General features: G+C 34.3%; 1 protein-coding gene across 1 annotated transcript; it reads right to left on the bottom strand.

The window, feature by feature from the left end:
- Positions 1–1,374: 1,374 nt before the first annotated feature.
- LOC144974435 (dual specificity tyrosine-phosphorylation-regulated kinase 2-like) lies at positions 1,375–7,513 on the bottom strand. Its single transcript, XM_078917302.1, has one exon. It carries the CDS (start codon positions 7,278–7,280, stop codon positions 5,586–5,588), a length of 1,695 nt encoding a protein of 564 aa, XP_078773428.1. The 5' UTR covers positions 7,281–7,513; the 3' UTR covers positions 1,375–5,585.
- Between the last annotated feature and the right edge of the window lie 6,672 nt (positions 7,514–14,185).

The following is a 14,185-nucleotide window of genomic DNA, read 5'->3' as shown; positions in this document are numbered from 1 at the left end:
ATAATAATAATAATAATAATAATAATAATAATAATAATAATAATAATAATAATAATAATAATAGTAATAATAACATACACGTGTATATATATCATTTTATATCTATATACAAATGTTTAAAACATACAAAGGTACTTACAACAATCAAGGAATAACAACATTTTCTATACATTATTCCTGTGTGGGTATTCAAAGGCCCAGATTCATTAACCAATGCTCATTTAATTAATATCTCTAGCTTTCTATAAGCAATAACTGTGAATCTGAGCAAAAGCATACCTTATATAAATCCAATACAAAATATATCTTTAAAAAAAACATTACAATTACAGTAATTAGCACAGAGCTGCATGCATATGTCGAACAACCTGCATTGAAATGGAATTTCTGAAATCAACTTAAGGATCTCCAGCTGGATTTTGTGTTTTCTAAGGGTACGGCTATATGACTTTGTTCGTGTTTGACAAATACATGCAGTGCTGCAACGGTTGTATTAATGGTGGGTAATCGTATGAATACCCATGTATTTTTCATAACGATAAAGGGAGGCCATTCCAGGAAAGGCTATCACAACATTGCTTCAAGAAGGAAGTAGGTAAATGGACGGCATGTCTATATTTTCTTTTGAGGCAAGAGGAAAATATAGAATTAATTAGAAGAAGATGGGGAAGAAAGGGGTGAAAAAAAAAAGAAGAGGAAGAGGAAATACAAAAGGGAAAAATCAATATTGAAATGAATTGTTCAAGAGCTAAAAAAAAAACTGCACACAAAGATGTATGATAATAGATGAAAACTCCCCTACCCTTTTTAGTAAGAAAGGACAGGGGTTTGTTACAATTATCTAACGAAAGCAAATGATTCTACTCTAATATTTATTTTAATAAAGATGGGATGAGAAAAAAAGATGAATGAATGGAGAAGGTTATGACTCTCCAAGCTATTTATCGGTGTTAAATTCAAAAAGGTAATATTTTAGATTAATTCAGTTCTTTAGATTTAAGAACTAAAATCTATAAAACTAACCTATAGGACAAGAAAAGATTCAGAGTCGAGAGCAAATTTTATCTTCCTAAGAAAAGGTAGAAAGGTAAAGACTAGAATGAATTTCAAAATTATACATCATGGCAACAAATAACAGTAACCGTCTTTCATTTTTACAAACACCAAATAGTCTAGAGTAAAATAATAATTTTAAAAATAATAATAATAATGAGCTGGGACGTAGTAAGAAGCTCTTGAGTAATTTTTTGGTATTTCATGACTTTGTTTTCAGAGTGCATTACTGCAAGTTTATTGGTTTACTGACCTTCACATGAGGAAAAACTGAAATTTGGCCATTATAAAAAACTAAATTTTATCATATGTTTTCTATCATTTTATCTATGTCTGTGGCTGGCCTCTACGTTTGTCTTAAGCTGATTTCTGATAAAAATATGAAACTTTATCAAAGAATGGGAAAAATAAAAATTTAAGATATCAAAATAGAGATTGAAATCTTTTCAAATTAAAATATAACCCTCTTCCTGCAAGTTCCAATTAGATATTGTATCAATACTGGATGGTAACAACAAGAATAAAAATAAAAGCATCACTAGAGAGCCAGTATGATTTCACTAGAGTAAACATTCAACTTTCATATAATACATCGGAGTGACATGATGATAGGACGGGTTAAAGTTTGCTCTACTAGACAAGCAACTAAAGAAATAGTACTAATAGTAGCACAAATTTCAGGAGACTTCAGCCAATTCTGAGAAAAATGCATTTAAATTGATAAATGTCGAGTATTTCATCATGCTACATAATTACTGGCTGCCCATGTATCACAGAGAGAAGAAAAAAAAAGTTACCTTACACCTTAAAATTTTAGATCATGCACTGCCTCAGTTCTGAGTCATAATGAAATATTTAGTATTTAATATATGGTATAAAGCGATCTCCATTTTCTTGCTTTCTTTCCATTTTTTTCTTCTTTTGTTTGTTTCATTGCAACGGTGATAAAACAAGTACAATTCAACATTATCATTATCAGAGCTGGAGGTGTTAATATGACACAAAGCATTATATAAGCCATGTAACTTTTTCTCCATTTTGTTTTCAGCTTCATGTAACATTAAATGTTTAAAAATAGATTGTCTTTGTCATTGAAATATTACCTGTAAAAACACAATGCACCATAATGAATGTGAAGTGACCGATGCAAAGCAGGTTCGATGATAATGATGATTAAGACAGTGAGGAATGCGACATCTTTATTGCATGTGATAGGAAAGGTTTCAATAATCAAGCATTGGAACTATGTAGCTGGAATGCAACACGAAAATAGGGCAGTCGGGTGGAAAAAGAGACAGACAGAAAATGGTTATTTAATGGAAAGTGATTCAAGAGTGTTTGGACATATAATATGTGGTAATTTTAGTTAACATCTTGCCCCTAAAAATTTCTAAGAAATATAACATAAATAACCCATCCGATGGAAGAAAATAAATTTGAGGACATCTGGTTCAACCACCATCGGGTTCAAATTAATTTTCTTCAGGAAATTTGTTTAATATGAATTCCACAATAATCCACATGACCATGCATTTCATGCTGCAGCAAACAATTTAAAATTTCTTTGATGTTTACAAAATTTGGTCCAGCAAACAAAGGAAAGATTCTTCCTTCTTTACAATATCTCTACAACTCATCTATATGAGTTAACCAAGTAATGATAGAATGACACACTAAGTTATTGTTATTACTTGGTTGTTAGTTTTATGAGTTATCATACACTAGAAACACCTGATTCCCCCCAAATGGCCAATAACAATCATCAAAAGGTGGGAAACTGAGATAATGTGTATGTTTCAAAAGTGCGAAAGGTACATGTCTATATACATATTAATAGAAATGTTATGCAATTAACTAAAAACAATGATATAACGTAATATTTTGTTCAATTCATTGTCATAGGGATTTCGATTCAGCAATATACAAAACTGTACATCTCAATCTTATCATTAACAGAGATAAAAATCATCACGCAAATGTTGCAAAACATTGGATCGTACATACTTCCCAATTGATCAATAAATAAGTTGGGTCACTTTACAGCAAAAACAAAAAAAAAATTGAGAGACATTTAGTTGCCCATAATTATTACTGTTGTCCTAGGAAACGAACTATTTTTGATAATTGCATTGTCCATAAAAAAAAAAAAAAGTCCTTTAACTAAGTCAACCATAATACCAATACCAATTTTTAAAAAACCCAAAAAAAAAACCATACAATGTAATTGTGGAAATAGGCAGTATAATTAATAATTTAAAATAGGCAGGGAATATATTGAAATTGGAATCAATAGTCAATGGAATTCTTCATTGCTTTTGCCACTCCTAACTAAAGTATATTAAAAATTATATCATATTTCATAAAGTAAATTTAATTTAGGAAGGCAAACTGTAACTAAGAAAAAGTAAAAGTAAAGCAAGCTGGGTAAGAGTCAAGTGAACAACTATTAAACCTCATTGTAGTGTATAAAAATTTTGTAGCGTTAAGATATGATCCTACTGAGGAGATTAAAGTATACTTATGTTTTATTCAGTTTTACAGAATACAATTTTAATTACAGTGTCCGCGAATGTCTTGAAAATTGTATCTTTAAAATCTCATCAGTTGGAGAATGCTATCTGTAATTATATATATTCCGTTTGCGGGGGTAAAAATGTAATAAAAATGAAGAGTGTGAATGAAATATCACTGCTCAGTAGTTGGCTATCATAACTCAATGAGTTGTTGCATTGATAAGAAGACCAGATAGCAAGGGGGAAAGAATAAAAATCAGATATCAAGTGAAAGTTGCCTAATATTAATAAAATCATTTTTTTAAAAATAGATCTGTTTGATCTTTTCAGTGCCTCACAAGAAAAGGGAAAGTGATCAGAGATTAGGATCGACCAATAAAATACTGACAAATGGCAATTTTTTGCACATTATTGCACGTCGACATATTAAAGAGTAGTTAGATAAGAATTATAGTAAGGACAAAACTAAAACAAAAAGCGGATTTACTGAAATAAACATATCTCAAACCAACAAATCAGCTTCAGCTTATAGTATGTTTAGAGATCAAAAAGTTTATAAAAGAATAAAATAATATAACCTTAATGTATTAACAAAAGGGAAAAAATGACTAAACTAAAAAATCTTATCAAACGAATCACAAAAGATTTAACGTTTACAAAAAACAAGATTGAAAACAAAGATTGATCAAAACACAAGAAACTGTACACATGTCTAATGTAATGCAAGAGAAATGGCCAAAATCAACACAATACAAAATAGAGGGCAATGGAATGATAACAGGTAGAATCAGGAATATATGTATGGGATGTGTTGATTATTTTGATTTAAATCTGAGTGATAAAAATATAATCACATTCTTAATATCTTTTAATTTATAACACACATGATTTAAAGCTTAAGTAAATGAGAATAAGACTATTGCTTTAAAAGTGTTCTAAACATCTCACCAAAGGCCATCAAATTTGTATTCAAATTTTGCATACAGCTTATAAAATATTAGTAAGCTTGAGCAGGGTTACATTTTTTTTAAAAATAAAAAACTCCACAATTAGAAAATTAGGATAATTGACTGCCTATTAAACACTGAGATTCTGAAAGAACTCATATAGATGGCAATTGGGGGGCAAACTGTTGTTTAAAGTTCACAACACCGGATAAATTAATGTATTTTTTAAAAGTTGCAATCTTCTTCAATTTCAAAACTTTGCTAACGACACACTGTTCGTCAATACAATTAAATATGATATATATGTCACAGAGAATCCCTTGAAAAAAAAAACAAAAAAAAACTTTCCTTTCTTCTATGTTAAACCAATTCAATGCAAAAATAACAATAAGCTTCTAACATTCTGTACAAATAACTAAAAATACAGAAATACTTTATAAATTGCGAGACCAGCGAAATTTCACAACTGATTTGGGTATAGTATTCGACATAAAAATGAATTATAACACAAATAACTCAATAAAATGGAGGAAAGCGTTAATAATGAGATTTTTTATCATTTTAATTCATGTCACAGTATAGCCTCACCGTTATAATCATAAAATATGCACTTTTGATTTACATCCTATATGTATATTACTTTAAAATTCTTATTGTCAAAACTTGGGATAAAACTTAAATAATAATTATCAAATAAAACAAATGAAGTAGTTTGGCGCTTATCTGAATTAAAGTAAAACTAATGAATGATCACTATCAAACAAATTGTCCCCTTTTTAAAAATCCAAATAATAGTGTCAAGAAACAATTAATCAATACCATAATAAAAATGTACACGTCACACAGAAAATATAAAATACACTATTCACTTGATAATTTTTATACACTCTTAAAAATGAAGATCTTGGTCAAGCTATAAAAACATAGCGAGTAATATTTTGGGTCTAAATATGATTGTTGTTAAAAAATAGAACAGTAACAGCAATTTTAGGTCAGATGGAAAACCTGTCTTTGATACAAATTGATCATAATGGATATACCTTGTAGTTATTACTGACACAGTCAAAGGGAATTACATTGTGGATCCAATCTGAGGAAGTTTGGTACGTGTATTCAATCCTGAGGCGAGATCATCTTGTATCGCTAGTTGACGAGTTTTACCACTTGCTGTTGTGATTGTTCCATTGGTCAGTTTTGGCATGCCACTGCTACGATTCCCTGATGAATTTCTTCTTAAAGCAGAGTCTGATTTTGCTTCACTATTGTATTGTGGCGGTCTGGGTAGTCTACGTCTCAACCAAGGGTGTCGTAGAGCTTGGGTTGGAGTTAAACGTTGTTGTGGATCCCAATCTAAAGCCCTTCTCATGAAATCCAGAAACATTGGATCGTCACAACCTTTAAGAGCTGTAACCAGATCTTTATTTCCAGGTGGACCTCGAGTTTTCCCTCTACGAGATCGACCCCCTTGTAATACTGTGCTTCCATCAGGTAAAGTATTAACAGTGCAATACCGAGGATATCCTTTTGATGAGATAAAGTTACGTGCACGTTTTGCTTGATCAAGAAGCTTTTGTGGAGGCATGCCAAGAAGTTCGATGATACATGCCAGCTGATCCCCTTCATCTTCCCCTGGAAACAAAGGGTAGCCTGTTAAAAGTTCAGCCAAAATACAACCTAAACTCCACATGTCAATTGGCAAGCCATATTTTGCCCCAACAATTACCTCAGGAGCTCTGTAAAAACGTGACTGAATATAAGTGTAAATTCGTTGATGCTCATAGCAACTGGAGCCAAAGTCAATCACTTTGATTCCACTTCTACCTTGTTGCTTGAGCAAAATGTTCTCTGGTTTGAGATCACAATGAATTATTCGATTTTTGAAGAGAGCATCGAGGCACTGCAAGATTGAATGTGCAAATTTTCGAACCAACTGCAAACTGAAACCTTGGAATTTGTTCTTTTTGATGAGTTCATACAAGTTCATGCTAAGCAATTCAAAAGTAATACAGATGTGGTTTCGGAATGAAAAGTTTTCATACATATGCACAATGTTCATATTATTGTCTTTGTCTTGTTTCTTCAAGTGTTCTAGAATACGAATTTCTTCTTGAGCCTGTCTGTGAAATCTCTTCTCGTTCCTCACCATTTTCAATGCAACATGAATTTGATTTTTATGATCATATGCTTTGACCACTTGACCAAAACTACCTTTCCCAATAACTTTTAACACCTCAAAACGATAAGATATATGGTCATGCGGTACATGCATGTAAGATCCATTTTCATCATCGTAACCATTGTTATTTGAGCCCCCAATAACCCCTTGTTTCTTCTTTGCATTTTGACCAACGAAATAAACATCCGGATAACTGAAGATTTCATGATGTTCGTACGAGCTCAATTTATGCATGTACTGCTTCATTGCTAATTCTGGACTCAGTCTGTTTCCTCTCCGAACCCCAGATCCTTTACTTCCAGCACTTCCAGCGCTAGAAGTTGGTCGAGTAGCTGCTTGGGGTGTTTGAGATTGATCCTCGGCGCCGCCATTTTGAATAATTTCTCGTTTGTCGGGAGCCGTGTGATGTTTATTATGCTCTTCAAACAATTGTTGAACCTTCACACCATGTCCACTATTTCCTCCCCCTACTGTTTGGCTCGATAGGGGCGGTAGATGATGCGAATGACTGCCTTCCATGGCGTTATACATATTGTTTCCAAACAGTCTTCGCTGCTGTTGCACGGGCAAGGGCTTTACCTTAGTTGCCATAATTCCATACTTCGAAAAATAATTATTGTACCACGAGCCTCACATATATTTGGCTTGTTTCCACTACATAATTCAACTTACTGTAGATGAAAGGTACATCAGAGTCAATAAAGGAAGATATTAAATGGAAAACAACACAAATCCTATGATTATTATCTCCTTGTGTTGGTACATAAATGAATGGCCTCCGTGGTTGCCTAGCACGACCCCTTTCCGCTAACGTCAAGACTGATGACGTCATGGAAACTGTGGTCACATGGTCAATAAACCTGTCCCATCAGCTGGAATCGGGCCCTAATGCCAAGATAAGACCTTTTTACTGTCCATCACTGCTTGGTCAGTTTCTGAATTCAATTTCAATTCAATTTGAAATAATATAAAATCAAACTCCTGCAACTTATTTTAGCACCATGTTTCAGTCTAATTTAATTTTTCGACAGCAATAAAAGATCAAAGCCTGACGCACAACAAAGCCGAATTCAAGATGCTTTCTTTTTTTCAGAATGCCCTCAACCGACGTGCATTTATTTGAAGGTCTGATAACCCTATTCATTATGGGCTCGTTGTTGTAATGGAAATCCATAAACATAAAGGCTTCTATATCTATGTGGAAATCTAAAAAAAAAATGACTCAAAATATTGTTCATTATAGCACTGTTTTAAACTAGGCCCATAATCGGGTTCGAATGTCAGACCTGCATATTTATACACATCGCCCTCAACTATTCAATCTGTATCAATAAATAATAGATACACCATAAAGTTAAAATATTGAAGACATCAATAAATTTTCACATACCTTCTCAACTTCCAGTGGCGGGGCTCTATAGGATGGGTTGGCGCCATGAACCTCTTATATTTAGAAATAAAAAGAGCATAATTAAAAATAGATATGTATTATCCTATATATATATATATATATATATATATATATATATATATATATATATATATATATATATATATACTGCCTTTTGTCAAAAGCCTGACCAATACTGCCTTTTCAATAAAACGCGCACATCAGGGGACTAATGCAATGCCGCTATGGGACTGACTACTCTCATCACCTTTTGGAACCAACAAAAAACCGCACCTCCTACACTATAATCGGCAGTCGGACGACAGCTGATTGACCCTGGAAAAGAATTCATCATTTCCATCTCAGTATCAAGAAAATAATCGTTTTGTGTTAAAACAGACAATTCCATGTTTTCACTATACGTATAATAAATGAGTTCTGTCTTATTTTGGTCTGAAATATTGGAATATATATTTTATATTTGTCACCTCTGGTATACGTAATCTTGGAAAATGTAAACAAAATGGTTGGATTTATATTATTTATATTATCTATTATCCTGTAGAGCTGAATTAAGTCTCCCCTAATTCTTTTGTATGTGAGACTAGGTAGATCGAGGAATGCTAAACGTTCGTCATATGACATGTTCTCAAGCCCGGGAAGCATTTTGTTGCTCGTCTTTGAATATTTTCAAGACCTATTGACTGCCTTAGATATATTGGGCTCCAAACATTGTTCCCGTACTCAAGAACAGGTCTTATAATTATAATAGCTTTAAATAACGAAAGAAACATGCTATTATCCAAGAAGTAAAACTCCTGTACCGTATTTGATTCCCAACATGCGATTAGCTTTTGTTGTACAATCATTGATATGCACATCGAAGTTCAAATGTGGGTCATACACAACACCAAGATCCCTTTCAAAATTTGTATCAGGCAAAAAATTTGAATTAGAGTTATCTCAGTAATAGATGTGATTAGGATTTTTCTTTCCCCCCCCCCCCCCCCTCTCTCTCTCTCTCTCTCTCTCTCTCTCTCTCTCTCACACACACACACACACACGCACAGTTACATAAGCACTTACGCACACGCACACATACACACACTCTAACACACGCACACACACACACACACAATATAATATATATATATATATATATATATATATATATATATATATATATGTGTGTGTTGGGAATCAATATATATATATATATATATATATATATATATATATATATATAATATATATATATATATATAAAACACGCACAAAACACACACGCATATTCATTTACAGAGGCCCAGGCACCCACGTTATCCTAAGTTTTTCGCGTAGATTCTTCTTTTTCCGCGGATGAACAAAAATAAGTCATTTGAACACGCAGCTCATTGTCCAACCTATCTTTCTGGGTTATTTTGTACATTTTCAATATTTTCTATTAGAGTGGCTAGGATCCCGTGCAAAGGGACAGTGGTCTTAAATAATATCTTATTGCTCAATTTAGCTACTTTTTGAGAATACGCAGAATGTAGGCTACACGTCGGATCTAGCCCATCGGTTCTCAACCACCAAACACGAAAAGAAATTCGTCCGTCCGCGTTACTAAAACAAAAAACAAAAAAACAAAAACAAAACAAAAATAAAATAATAATCCCCGTCAGCTAAGAAAAGGTGCAAAAAAAAAAAAAACAACAAACAAACAAAAAAATACCTGTTGGTTCCGCTAAATTGGCTCACGCTTGCGATGGCACGTGTACACAAAATAAAAACACTTTGAAGAAATTTTCGAGGTTGCTTTAGGTATATCTTATCCCTTCTTTGTAGAAGTATGGGCTGTTCTTTGCATATCTTTTAATATTGTCTGTGTTGATCTATGTTGAAGGGCATAATCTGTGGTCACCCAACTCAGTGTTCAGTTCATTGTCTCATTGGAGTACTTAGCTTCAATGAAACTTTCTTCTACGTTAAAGGACTAATTCACACCAAAAAAATATATATCTTTTTTAAAAATTTGAGCTTTATATAGCGCAATATCCACTAAATGTGCTCAAAGCGCTTTACAAGGGGTCCCTGGTCAACAACAACATTTAACATGTGGGACGGGACATGACCGCATGCTAGGCGATATTACAATTTTTCGGACAAAGACAATACTGTTAACGGCCAGGTACTCAATTTACACCTGAGTACGATGAGATAATGTGAGTAAAGAGCCTTTTCCAAGGACTCAACTATGCGCCGAGCGCGAGGCTCGAACCCAGGACCTTCCGATCCGAAAGCGAGTGTAATACCACTAGACCACATAGCCGCACAAGCGAAGTGAAAATTGTATTTTGCAATTCGAAGTTGACCATAAAATTCCAGACTGTTCCAGGCGTTGTGCCAAGTATGAAATTACAACATGATCACCTTCTTCACGCAGATGAGTGAGATGGTTATTTTGTAGGTGAGTTCTTTCTCGCTTTTTAAACTTATTGCCGATCGCCTCCTAATCTTCGGACTGGGACGCATTGGCAGCGTCTCTTAATACGCTTCAATAGTAATGACGTCACTTCCCTCGTAATGACGCATGGTAACTTAGTAACTAGCTCTAAACTATCGGAACAATGGCGGACGCCCTTATGAAATACTTCTCCGACGAGCATAAAAGTGTATCCAGAGGAGAAAAACATTATAAATATGATCATGTTTTGACTTTTATACATTCTGATCACATGACATATGAAAAGTTATAGCCAGCATGAAGAATAAAAAGTACCCATTTTCTTTGTTTAGAACCAGGCTGCTCGCCGTTGCTGGGCAACGTGACATCAGACTAGTGAAGTTCTTTCCATTGATGACGGTCTGCTGCGATGGATCTCAGGTATTCTAAATCATTTTCACATTTCAGTTTTGTGTGTCATCGAGGCGCTTGGGGTCATTATTTATCTTAGTACATAGATATAATATATGCTTGTTGTGGGTCTGCCTTTGTGTGTTTGTTTTGTCCGCTTGGTATAAAGAAAAACGTCATTGCCCTTTTGCTGGAATATTCCCATCTCTCCTTAAAATATGTCCAAATTGTCTCCATCTTGTTTCCAAATTTTGAATCGATAGCGGTGTTTCTTCGCATTTTGTGTACAGCAATTTGTCAACTTATTTTGATTGGGTATTGGATATTTAGAATTCTCCTGAGCTGTTTCCGATGGAAGGCATCTAGTTTATCTTCTTCACTTATTGTTAGTGTCCATATTCCACGGATGTTTAAAAAAAAGTACTCATTTAATAAGGCCCTTGTATAGCTTAATTTTTGTTTTCCTTTTCAGTTTGTAGTTTCTCAGCCATACGTGTGTTAGCTTAGAGAGATAAGACAGATGCCTTCAACGAGGCGCGAGTACTTCCGGATAATCGTTTGAAAAAGGAAGATACAGTCGTTTCCAAATTCGAACAAGTGTGTGTCTGTGTTGATATTGACCAGCAGAAGAATTATTTGGCATTGCAAGCCATCACTTAAATGCTTTAGCTGACATTTTGACCATTATTTTCCCGAGAAATAAGTTCCCCGACGAGACCTATGGATCTACGACCCGTTTATTTAGGATATTAACTCATGTGACCGCAATCAACAATGCAAATTATGGTAACAACAAAAAAACAACAACAACAAAATTCCTCTCTCATTTCTAGATATCCTTTTACAACAACTACCCGTCTCTAAGCAGAGAGAGAAAAACAGCATTAAAATTGTAAGTGATTATAATATTTTCAACCAGCTACCTGAAAGGAATTATTTTCACGTTTGGCTCTATCAAAATTAAGAGGAGAAAACAGATTAAATTAATACTAAAGTACAGCAACGACTTTCAGAAACATCTTTGTCTTCTCATCAGAAACATCTTTGTCTTTTCGTTAGTCGAAAATATTCGCAAAGAAGCAGCAACATTGGATATCGCAAAATAGGTTTATATTCTGATACCTTTTTTTGTTTTATGTTGTCTTTTTTGTTGTTGTTGTTTTGTTTGTTTTTGTCATCATTGATCGAATCGAATGATAGCGCGCGCATGTGTGTAAGCATATATATATATAATATATATATATATATATATATATATATATATATGTGTGTGTGTTGTGTGTGAGTGTGTGTGTGTGTGTGTGTGTGTGTGTTAACTAGTTACATCTAATTCGGAAGTAGTAAGAGGTCGTTTTTCGTTTTCTATGGGAATTGTGTGTTCTCCCTTGCTTATGTTTTCATTATTAGTATGCACACTTCTTTCTCTCCCTATCATTGACATTGAATTCGATTGGCCATATTGCCGGTTTTCTCTGTGTCTTTTTGTGGTTGTGATGTTAGTGCTATCGAATTATCAAGACAAGCTTTCTCATTTACACGAAACAGTTGATTTGTTGTCTCTACTCTAAAAGACAATGGTCCAGTTTGCCCCCAATTTCTATTATTACTGGTATAGTCTCTAACTAAGACATTACCATTGTCTTTAATTTCCCTTTTCTGGGCATTCTTATCATGATATGTCTTTCGGTTTTCTTGACTTTTATTTACTTTTTCAATCGCATAAGGATATAATAAATCTAAATGTGTGGGAAATTTTCACCCTAGCAGAAGCTCAGATGATGACAGATGGGTTACTAAATGAGGGATATCGCGGTAGCGAATTAAAAATCTAAAGTCTCTTTGTTCAAGGGATCCTGAAATAATTTTCTTTAAAGCATTTTGAAAAGTTTGCACTACCCTAGTTTGCACTACCCGCTCTGCTGTACCATTTAGGCACCATTATCAGTCATAATTATTTTAGGGAGGCCAAAATTAGAAAAATATCTGTCTCAAGCACAAAATAGTGGTTCTGGTTGTAATGTTTGGTAAAATTTTAACGTATATCCTCTTGGAATGCCCCGCGAAATCCAAAAATAGTCTTTCTCATGGTTCTGTAAGTCACTCCATGGGATGAAGAGGAGCTTTAGTATGTGTTTTTTGATAAGCCTGACACATTTGACATAATTGAACTAACATCTCTATTTCTTCACCAATCCTTGGCCATCATACCCAACTTCTTGCCAGGGCTTTCATCCTGACTATTCCTAAGTGTGTTTCATGTAACAATTCTAATACTTTTTTTATGCAAGGACAAGGGAATAAGTCTGTGTCCCCATAAAAGACGGGAAATTTTCAATGCTAAGCTCATTCTTTCTGTTTCGGAATCAGTGGCGGCTGGTGATAGTGGGCAGATTGGGCAAAGACCATTCTGTTTTTTTTTTTTGTTTTTTTTTATTTTTGTTTTTGTTTTTGTTTTGTTTTGTTGTTGTTTTTTGTTTTGAAAGTTACAAGATTATTACTTAATTTAAACAAGTTAAATTCAGCTGGTAAAACTTAAATTTGATTCTTCGCGCTATGATTAAGTTCGATGTGTTTCAGATGTATCGTGAATAATCACGCACTCCACAATGCAAAAAGCCGGAAACGCTCCTGCTAATTTTACCCCCACCTTCCCTTCACTTCTCCCCCGCTCTCACCTCCGTAACCGTCTCGGCGCGTAGCCATCGTAAGCCTGACACTGACCAAAAAATGACGTCAAAATGCCAGTCTTTTGCCACAAAAGAAAACAAATCGTGAGTTGTATTCAATAGTTCAACCAATGAAATAACTTGTTTCCTTGAACTCACTAGACGCTACACAAACCTAAAAAAAAATGACGTCAAACTGCCAGTCCTGGAGGGTTCCAGTGTCAGGCTATATGTTAACGATGGTTACGCTCGGCGTGACACCGTTACGATGTTATGTCTGACCGCTGTCTAAGTAGGGCTACATGTAAGAATTTCTGATATACCCGACTTCAAACCTGAACCTATGAACAATACCTAGAATGTGTTGTTTAACGGAATATAGAACTTAAATATCGCTCGGCTTGTGGTGATACTATTAAACCAAGCTGTCAAAACTTTTAAAAAAAAAAAAAAAAGGGGGGGGGGGCGAGTGAGTGAGAGAGCGCGCGCGCGCGTGTGTGCATGTGTTAGAGAGAGGGTGGGAGAGAGAGAGAGAGAGAGAGAGAGAGAGAGAGAGAGAGAGAGAGAGAGAGAGGGGGGGGAGAGAGAATAAGAAATTAAA

This window comes from Berghia stephanieae, chromosome 6, assembly GCF_034508935.2.
Source record: "Berghia stephanieae isolate SIO BIC M18660-M18661 chromosome 6, UCSD_Bste_1.3, whole genome shotgun sequence".
Lineage (NCBI taxonomy): Eukaryota > Metazoa > Mollusca > Gastropoda > Nudibranchia > Aeolidiidae > Berghia > Berghia stephanieae.
Note: the sequence above shows the minus strand (reverse complement) of the source record. Positions and strands in the feature narration are given on the sequence as shown.

Bases quoted from the DNA above. Each gene is read 5' to 3' on its own strand.
- LOC144974435 (XM_078917302.1), bottom strand. From the start codon at position 7,280: ATGGCAACTAAGGTAAAGCCCTTGCCCGTGCAACAGCAGCGAAGACTG.